Source organism: Montipora foliosa, chromosome 2 (genome assembly GCF_036669935.1).
Source record: "Montipora foliosa isolate CH-2021 chromosome 2, ASM3666993v2, whole genome shotgun sequence".
NCBI classification, from domain to species: Eukaryota; Metazoa; Cnidaria; class Anthozoa; order Scleractinia; family Acroporidae; genus Montipora; species Montipora foliosa.
This window is the reverse complement of record NC_090870.1, coordinates 7,107,874-7,117,873: the sequence shown is the minus strand read 5'-3', so window position 1 is coordinate 7,117,873 and position 10,000 is coordinate 7,107,874. Positions and strand designations below refer to the sequence as shown.

At 39.9% G+C, this 10,000-nt stretch overlaps 2 protein-coding genes across 5 annotated transcripts in view; one reads left to right on the top strand and one right to left on the bottom strand.

Annotated features, from left to right (window-relative positions):
- Positions 1-4,615, bottom strand: part of LOC137992275 (cilia- and flagella-associated protein 161-like) — a 38,628-nt gene extending 34,013 nt beyond the window's left edge. For both annotated transcript variants that reach the window (XM_068837517.1, XM_068837516.1), the window contains exons 1-4: positions 4,451-4,615; positions 4,270-4,359; positions 2,100-2,299; positions 1,192-1,267 (exon numbers count right to left, since the gene is read on the bottom strand). In XM_068837517.1, the coding sequence (XP_068693618.1) occupies positions 1,192-1,267; positions 2,100-2,299; positions 4,270-4,359; positions 4,451-4,519 (435 nt within the window). In that variant the 5' untranslated portion in view covers positions 4,520-4,615. The remainder of the gene's footprint in view (positions 1-1,191; positions 1,268-2,099; positions 2,300-4,269; positions 4,360-4,450) is intronic.
- A 573-nt stretch (positions 4,616-5,188) lies between these two features.
- LOC137992276 (acyl-coenzyme A thioesterase THEM4-like) overlaps positions 5,189-10,000 on the top strand; it is a 7,071-nt gene continuing 2,259 nt past the window's right edge. Inside the window, exons 1-4 of one of the 3 annotated variants that reach the window (XM_068837519.1) lie at positions 5,189-5,313; positions 5,561-5,693; positions 7,865-8,160; positions 9,247-9,357. In XM_068837519.1, the coding sequence (XP_068693620.1) occupies positions 5,625-5,693; positions 7,865-8,160; positions 9,247-9,357 (476 nt within the window). In that variant the 5' untranslated portion in view covers positions 5,189-5,313; positions 5,561-5,624. Of the gene's footprint in view, positions 5,694-7,864; positions 8,161-9,246; positions 9,358-10,000 lie in introns of all 3 variants that reach the window. The other 2 variants (XM_068837520.1, XM_068837518.1) reach the window with 2 other exon arrangements.

Below are 10,000 nucleotides of genomic sequence, written 5' to 3'. Positions count from 1 at the left end.
CTTTCTGACACCTGTCACAGCTGTGAGAGAGTTACATGTAACAGCATCTACATCCACTCAAAAAATATGTCCCTTTTAACCCACCCCCTCCCCCCTCCCTTAGAGTGGCACTCATAGATTTTACTCTGAAATGGGGTCCACTTCAGGGACGAATGGCTTAACAACATCTAGTCAACATCATGTCCCCTTTAATTAACCCTTTCAATCCTGAGAAACCTCTTGAGGCAGAGTAGAGAACCAACTAACTCAACATATGACGCCGAGTCTGGGAATCGAATGTGGACCACATTGGTGGGAAAAATATTAAAAAATTGTGGTCATTAAAATTGAAGTGGTCAAGTGGGTTGACCATTTAACCAGCAATCCTAAAGTGATGTACATGATATCCACAGGAGGGGAGGGAAGGTAAAACAAAATACTGACTGCTTGGAGTTGTAGATTATTAAGTTGTGGTCTCACATTGCAAGTTTGGATTGAGGGATCAGAAATAATTTTTATCAGTCCCAATATTGTTTGAGATTATGTGTCATTAAAACGGCACATTACCATCAACAGGGTTCATGCTTGATTTTGTTTACAAAATTCCAGGAGTATTGAAGGAGTTTTTAAGTACCAGAAATTGAGTTTTCAAGGAATATTTGTAAAAAGTTTTCTATGGCATACAGGGTGTTTCTTTCAGTGTTTTTTTTTTGCTGAAAAAGCCTACCTTAATATTCTTTCCCATGACCTGTGAGTTAAGCGCATGCACAGGCATGTTAATTTTTACATATAATCTTACCCCAATAGGGAAGATATTGTTGACGTCACCTATTGTCATTAATGTGCCGACCAGAGCCTCATTGGCTGGTGAAAAAAAAGGTCTTTTGTTCCTGTGGTTGGCAAATTTGAATAAGAAAAGCGATGTTTGTAAACAGATATCTTCCCTATAGTCAAATTTGAAATGTCTCTTTAACTTAACATGATGCAATTTAAACAATTTTCAACAATTTTCACCAAAGCAAAATTTTAAGGGGTTTTCAAGCAGTTTTCAAGGGCTTTTCAAGTGCCCTTGAAGCCCAAAATCAAATTCCAGGGCTTATCGAGGACTTCAAGGAGTAGCACGAACCCTGATCAACAACAAAAAGAGGCCATTAATTGCTACAATCCAAGGGAGCAATACATGCTATAATTATAAAATAAATGGAGGCTCACCTCTCCTCCAACTCCTGGCAGTGTGCTCAGAATAAACGGCTCATTGAATCTCAAAACTTCTCCTTCATCTTGGGGCCTTATAACATTCAAAGTTATTGTAACAAAATGATTATACCATGACATTGTTGTGAAATGACAAACCCAGATAGCATGCAAGTAACTGCTTGCTGTATAATAATGTTTGAAAATTAATTGTTTTATTTTAAATTGCTTTTCTTTTTGAAGCATGTTTTAGAACTAACAATTGAAAGAAAAAATTAATAAAATTTCTGGCAAAAAGGAAATTTCATTCTGACATTTCCATTGGCTGTGAAGACACGTTTCGCATGACTCATGCCATCATCAGTTTAATGTGAAGTTGTGTTTTTTACAGATCTTATCCATACATCATAATTTAATTATGTTACAATTCAAAACTAAAAAATACAAAACAGTTTCAATTAGCGTGTGCGTGAATGACGGAATGCAGACTCTTCATCAATACTACAGAAAAAGGAAGTTGTCGTAAATGTAACCGTGAGTTTAGTTCTGTTTTTAACCAGTTGATGTAGAACGCTTCCTTGAGTTTAAGAGAATATCTACTTTTCACAAAATCGACAATTTTGAAACATTCAACTTACAGTGTGCATTTGGATTTGCATTTATTTGCTGTTGTGATGTGAGACTTTTTATTTGTTGAGAGATGTTATAATTCCTTTATCCTGGTTGAGAAATGGCGTGACCTTAAATGGCCAATGTAAGAACTTACATCCCGCAAATGTAAATTGATACGACAAAACCATGGTTTTTTGTATTGTAATGCTGAAAAAAGTGAAGATTTAAGCACCTTGATGATGTGACTGGATTCGTTATTTGACTATTATTAAGATTGTCATTAAAGTTTCTAAGAAGTAAAGTTTGTCACTCACCCAAGAATCATGAAAGCATTTCTTATGCAAGGATCAACTGTTTTTCCAGCAGAAACATCACAAGGTCCAACCAACTTCTTTTCTTCATGCATTTTGCTTTCTGCCATATTTGCTGACAGGATGGTTTCAGTTGAAGGGTTATGCAGGCAAACAATGTCCCCAAAATGAAGGTACCCATCATGGGAAACTGATAATGTCACCTGGTAGAGAAAAATAGAAGTATTGAAATGAAATTGTAGAGTTTACTACGCGTACCTTTAATGTTTAATAAATGTAATTTCCTACATGTCAGAAACTAAACAGCTATTTTAATAGCCCTTAGAATGCATGATTTTATCTCTCAGCCCAGTGATCATAGGAAATAATTTCCTGTAAATGACTGCCTTGTCTCCTTAACTCCCCATAGGTCACTTCGGAAAATACCATAATACTCTTTGTTTGTCCCACAAATTTTGCATAAGCATTGTTTCCAGTTTCTCTTCGGACTTACAATGGCCCCAGGAGAAAACAAAATCAATGCTTATTCAAGATTTGGGGGGGACAAACAAAGAGTATTATGGTATTTTCCGAAGTGGCCTCTTGACTCCAGAACTGCCCTCCATTGATGAGTAAAATCATGTATCATCTTTAACTTCAGTGAAACTGAATAGAATCTACAGTTACATGTCAAAACATGTAACAAAAAAAAAGAAATAAATAAATTGTTTGTACAGACACCAACAGAGAAAAAAATTGTCTGTGTCGCAAAAAAATCATCCCCTCCCGCCCCCCCAAAAAATCAATGGTCCATCCCTCACATTGCTGTATTCTCTGCCCTCCTTTTTTAGTCAGGAGAAACATACTATGCGTTAAGATGTTAGCGTGCCTTTCAACATTATACAACGGTTTTGTTTTTCACTGCCCGTTGATAACTGAAAGTGTCACATTTCAGTTTGTGATTCGCAAATTTAGACAGTTTTATTGGTTTCTGTTTTAAGGGGCTTTCCATTTTTGAGACGTTTTCTTTGAATATACTTGGTTGAGGGCTTGCCAACCAAATCGGCTAACTCAGTGTTGAGTAAAATCCAGATATCCTGGGGTTAAGATTCTTTGTGTATTGTAGTTGCACGGTAATGCAGCATTCACATTTAAATGATATCGAAATACCTGGAAAAAAACGTTTTATTCCCAAAGGGTTTGAATTGGGTACAACCAGGAACCCATCACCCGGAGGGTGCAACTTAACTATACTTGTGCAACGGCGTTTTCACAAGTAAGGTTATTTTTAGATTGAATTTCCCGCTAATGAGACTCCCACAGGAGCACCAATGACCAATTACAAGAAGTTAAGCTGACGTCATAGGGTCACCGAACCGTGACTGACTTTGTTTTTTGACCTAATTCACGGGAAGGGCTAGTCTAAAAATAAACCTACTTGTGAAAATGCCGTTTCACAGACGCTGTATGGAAGTTGCACGCTCCAGGATGGGCTCCTGGTACAACATAGTTAAGGCCAGTTTACATGGTACAATTTGTTGGTTTCTCTTGAAGGGTCGACCGGACTTCAAAAAACTAATCTGTTATCTTTCACAACTCTTCCGTGTTTAAGTATTCCACCATTCCGTGTTTAAGTATTCCACCATTCCACGTTTAAGTATTTTCAATTCCGTGTTTAAGTATTCCACCATTCCATGTTTAAGTACTAGCCCTGGTAACCAGAAAATTAGGTACCTTCCCCCACAACACACAAAATTGTATTTCCCAGCTAAACTTGTAGGTCTTCAGCGACAACAGTGCTAAATTGTCGGTGAAGGCGGCAAATACGTATTTGACGCCACCCTCCCCCAACAAACTGGAGAGGGGAGAAGATTGTGAAGCCCTTTAATAGCCCCCAAAGTAGTCCACTCTTGGCTTCATGGGTTTCTGATATTATTTAATACAATCTAAGCTTAATAAATGTCGATGACTGTCGCGCGTTGGCTTCTCAGTTAAATATAAATTAAATCACTGCATTAATTCTTTATGAACACATACCAACTTGTTTTTCCAAAACTTGCAAAATCTTTTTCTAAAAATTTCAACGGCTGTTTGTACCTTACCGCTCAATCTCGTCTCCGTGATAAAATTTAAAAGCTTCGAAAGAATACAATGAAGATTTAAGCTTCAACTTATTTCATCCCGTTTCACGAACCTTCTTCAATATACTTTGCAGGAGGTTGCTGGCTTTTTGAATCAACAACTCCCCCTTCTCTTTCTTCTCGAGAAAGTCCTTCAGCTTGTCCTTAAAAAAATAAGGAAAGAGAAAACAAACTCTCTCAGTCGCAGTTCATCATAATCCGCCGCAGTATCGACTGCAGAACTGCAAATCATACCTCTTCTAAGCAGATGTCTTCATTCCAGTTACCAATTAGAACTGAAGGATTGTATGTCCGTACGCTCATTGTATAAATTCGGAAAGAAGGAAAAGAAAAACAGGAAGGAAATTTATTTTTTGGTATAAAATAGATTCGTCCGGTTTCTGTCGTTATGGAGATTAAAGAAGGACCGCTGACATATATATTTCCCGTAACAATCCTCCCTTCGTGTCACGCACGACAGTCGTCACGCACAACACAAGACGTTTTTGGAGTCACGAAAGAAAACCGGAAATGAACATCTCGCAGGCCAGAGACCCGTTTCTCGAAAGTCCCGAAAAGTTTTCGCCCCCCCGAAAAACCATTCACTAAATTGTAAGCCACTTGTTATGATGAGCTGATTTTGAACATGTTTTCAAGGTAACAAAAATCAAAATGATTGTAGAATTTGATCACGGAAAACCTCTCCGTTCTCAAGATGCAAAGGGAACTGTGATCCTCGAAAACCGCCCCGAAAATTTCGGGACTTTCGAGAAACGGGGTGCCAGTTGTTCAAATGGATAGCGCTATCCAATGGATACTGATTTATCCAACGGATAGAGCTATTCACTTTTTGAACAACTGGGGCCAGGACGGTGGTCCCTCCAAATTTTTTATACTAATGGTCTACACTTTGCAATATAAATGTGGTGTTGTCCCATCTAAAATAGGAAAAAACCTCACTTCCGGTTGCCGTTCGTGACTCAAAGACGTCTACATTGTCACGCACTCTTTGATTGCTGACTATAATGACGCGGCTTTACGTAGCGGTAACAAGTTATTCAAATTACTGATGAAATCACTTTAACGTCTTACGCTGATTTGGACTTTCGACTACCCTGGTATTTAAATGGCAATGTTTTCGTGATGCTGTCATAGTACAGTTACGTAAGGAAAGGCAAGGATCTTCAAACTTCGAAGAAAATCGATGGCACTTGCCTTGATTCGGGTTACAACACATCGCTCTGTTTCACCTTGTTCTTCAAGCTTTTTCATTCCATTGGCAACACAAACCTTCACAGTGGTTTTAAAAGCACAATTGTGTGGCCATCATTTCACTTCTTTTCGAATACCTTCCTTCCATTGCAGAGGTCTTTCAACACTTAAGCTTGCGTCACGTAGTCGAGGTAAAATTTTAACCCAGACACATGGGATGTTGTCTGACAGGTCATCACGATCCAGTGGCTGTCGTTATAGCTCTGGGGAACAGGCATCCATAAAGGTTAGAAATCTTCATGTACTTACTCTTTAATGGGTCCTGAGGAACAATAAGTTAGAAGATCTAAAGGGTTATGGTGAAAGAAGGAAAGCTTACATAATAACTTTCTTATTTGACAACAAAGCTTGATAAATGGGTTTTAATTTTCACTTGGCAGCTATTGGTTGACCTACAATACAAATAAATAAAAACATTGACAAAACTACAGGAAAAAGAACACTTTTTGGGCTTGGGTCACAATATTCTGGGTCCCCCCAAAATGGTGTGTCTTGCAAAGTTGAATCTCAACATCACAAAATATGAATTTTGACTTTTTTGCTTGATAATATGTCTTGCAGTTTAGATATAAGAGGCATTGGATCATTTCTCTGATGACATTACACGCTGCTTACCTCCCCCCCCCCCCACCTCCCCCACCCATTGATGAGTAAAATAATTGTTTGGCAATAATTGGATAGAGTAAAATCTATTAAAAGTCTCATCCTTAGGAATCAATGGGTTCCGTAATTCTTGTATTGTGGAGCAGTTTGTGATGACATTATTGGGAGCATACTCTATATCAGAACATCTGGAGGAACAGTCAACTCAGCATAAACACCAAGTTGAGGATTTTTAGATCCAGTGTACTGGCTGTCCTTCTCTATGGTTTGAGAAACTTGGCGAATGATTAAAAGCGACGAGACCAAGCTTAATGTTTTCCTCCACAAATGCCTACGACAAATTCTGAAGATTTACTGGCCTATGAGAGTGGCGAATGAAGAGATAAGATTCAAGACGAATATGGAAGAGATCACTCAGCAGATAAAACGTAGGCGCTGGAAACTGATTGGGCATGTGCTGAGGAAAAGTGTAAATGAGAACACAAGGATAGCCTTAACATGGACCCCAGAAGGAAGACGTAGGAGAGGTAGGCCGAAGGAGACATGGCGAAGAACGGTATAGAGAGAACGAGGTGAACTCTGGTTCAAAGGTTGGACAGAAGCTGGTTGTTGTGCGAAAGACCGAGAAGCTTGGAGAGAGAGAACGCAAGGCCCCATTTCCCTCAGAGGGAAAAGGAAAAGATGATGATGATGATGACTAGAGCTATATCATGGGATGAAAAATTGGATTTACTCAGTGTCTAATGATTAGTCGAAGATGTGGATAAGACTGCTTTTGTTAGGCTTTACTCCTTTGATACATGTCAAATGCATTTATAACATGTGCTTTGCATTGGGGCTCACAAGTGGTAAAACCTGCTTTTACCACAGTTTTATCCAAGCCTTTGACAATTGTCACAAGTTTTAATGATTGTATGCTTCCTGGGCAGGCCCGGATCCAGGAGAGGTGAAATGGGTGAATTTTAACCCCCCTTTTTCTGAGTCCCCCTTCTTGCACAGACCTCAAACACCTCAACCAGGCTTTGGTTCTATTACATTATGACAATGTATGAAACTGAAATTTGGATGCAAAGTATTTTTCACTTTAGATGACAGCATTTATCTTTTTGACTGAAGTTCATGATGATCCCTGCTGCCTGTGACTATTTAGGCAACAATAGACAAGCAGTGTGGATGCAGGTTAAATATGTGTGATGCATCCAACCCCGGGGGGGGAAGGGGGGGGGGGAGGGACTCCCACATAAAAAGGGGAGGGATGCTCGTTGTCTCGCTTAGGGGTGTAAATTTCGGATTTTGGTCTCACTTAGGGTGTTCTGCGCGCGAAGAAATATGAAAGTATATATTTACACTTTTATATTTCTTCACGTAGGTGAAAGTATTAGATGATAATGTCTTTGCCATCATTAAAAGTCACTGTATTTTTAATTTCTCTGTGTAATAACATGGTCTCTTTTAGGGGTCAAAAAAAGCCTGCGCTACGCTCAGATTGGTCTCCTTTAGGTGTTTAATTTAAAATTTCCGACGAGTATCTCTCCCCTTTTTATATGGAGGTCCCTCCCCCCTGGGGGGCTGGGATTCACAAACATTGCTATCCGTCTTGAAAACTACAGAAGTGATCAGGTTGGTCTGTTGTATCTTAAGAAGCGTTAAGTATCATCCTGATGGTTGGTGTGCATCACTACAGGAATGGAAGGACAATTTAAATAGGGAGAGCAAGTTTAGCTATTACGGAATGAGGAGACGTGTTGTGATATATGTTTATCTTTTGAACAATAAAAGTGTTGTCTTCTTCAGCCTTCCAGTGAAATGACAGAACCTGAAGCACATATTTCTTTGCCAACTGCTAGCTGGGGTCCAGTGGCCATTGAATTGTACACACGGCTCTATAGTGACTTAATACAAAATGGAGATGGGTCCTGGATAGAGCGCAAATCGATATCTCATTTGAATGGTGAAAGGAGATTATTCACAAAAGCAGCCATATCAGAACTGCCTGGCAAATTTTTTGAATATCAGCATTTCTGCAACACAAAAGAACAACGATTGAAAGGTGTCATTCAATTTGGACCCTACACTCAAGGGCCAGAGGGGTAAGTGGTAAATTACTTCCCTCAGTTTTAGCCCAGAATGGCATGTCTATTCCAATGGTGGGGAGAGAGTGGTGCTTAGGTCTGGGTGAGGGTTAGGAACCCAGACCTAATCACCCCTTACTCCCCACCCCTGGAATAGAAATGCCATTCTGGGCTGAAACTGAGGAAACTAATTTACTACTTAAGTGTTGTCAAAGCATGAAGTCTTTCTGTGTTTACTTGAAGAAGTACTACTGGCAATGGCCTGGACTTAATAGCCGTGTTGTCTTTTGAAAGACAACACCATTTTAACAATCATAGCAGAATCCATTACTATCTTTGACACAGAAGAGGACATCCTCTCAGATGTTAAAAAGTCAAACATCAAATGTCATCTACATGGAATCTGGTCATTTCACCTACATTTGCTCCCTTTGTAAGATGTGAGCTCAGGGTGAATGAACATACATGTTAGTGAAACGACTTGATTATGGGCGAATCACCTTCTTGGCGAAACAGCCATATTTCATCTGGACTGTCATGTTTTCATAAGGTTCAGATCCCCGGTGGGGGGGGGGGGGGGTACTGCCATATATGGACTATATAGGTATGTGCCCCTGTGAAGGGTATGGTTTTCAAGAAGTTTACTTTAGCATAGAGTATATAAATGATAGGCTTTCGGTCTAGAATAGGCTTTTCTTTTTTCACAAAACTGACCAGTCGGTTGAAGATTTTATCAAGACTAAGGAAACCAGAACTTCCCACTCAAGAATATAAAAAAATCAAATCGGCAAAGTTTAAGATTATGTAACTCAGCCTCAACAGTGTCAATAAATGGCTTTCATGAAACACTTCTGGATATTATTAACTGTCAAGAATCGGAATTTAGACGGAAATCAGTGGGAGTTTACTCTAGTACAGGATAGCAAAATTCAGCTGAGCTAGCTCTGGTATAGGTTAAGGGCTCCAGGGTCCCAGTGGCACATCCCCACCCAGAAATTCCTAAAGTGCCCCCCCCCCCCCCCCCGGGGGTTTTGATATGACAAATACATGATATGAGACTTGGGTTCAAGCCATTAACAAAGTTACCCTCTGTTTTCCCTTAAGTTGTGTTCACGGAGGTGCCAGTGCAGCTATGATGGATAGTGCTATCGGTGTCTGTGTGAACAGAAGCTTCTCACACTGTGTTACAGCTTCGCTGACTACCAACTACAAAAGGTATGGTTAGTGAATATGCTAATAGCAAAATGAACCCTTATTTTACAAATCTATCCAGCAGAGCTCTCAAGTTTTAAAGTTTCCAAAGCATAAGATGCTTGCTGCAGATTGCGCCAAAGGTGTAAGTGTCCTGTGTTTCTTGTGCCGAAGGAGCCAAACAATTCTAGGGGGGTCCGGGGAAATGCTCCGCCGGAAATTGTTCGAAATTTGCACCACTCAGATCGCTGGAAATGCACCGTCGAGTCCGCCATTTTGTTTCTTTCATGCTGCTTGCTAAGAGAGCCCGTGTTATTATGGTCAGCCTGAGCTAACATATCGGTCTATTATTCATATATTAAAGGACAAGGACGGAGAAAAACTCTGACCAGGGTGGGAATTGAACCCACGACCTTCGGGTTAGATCACCGCTGCTCTACCGACTGAGCTACAAGGTCAGACGGGAGCAGGCCGTGGGAACTGAAGATGTTAAAGTCACGGCAATGAACATGTACATGCAAGTACAAGGAAGGATTACGTTTTTGCAAACGTTGGCCGTGTATCACTTATATTTGAACAGACTTAATTGATTAGAGTGTAATGTGAAGTAGCCTAGTCAGTTGGTAGAGCATCGGTGATGTAACCCGAAGGTCGTGGATTCATTTCC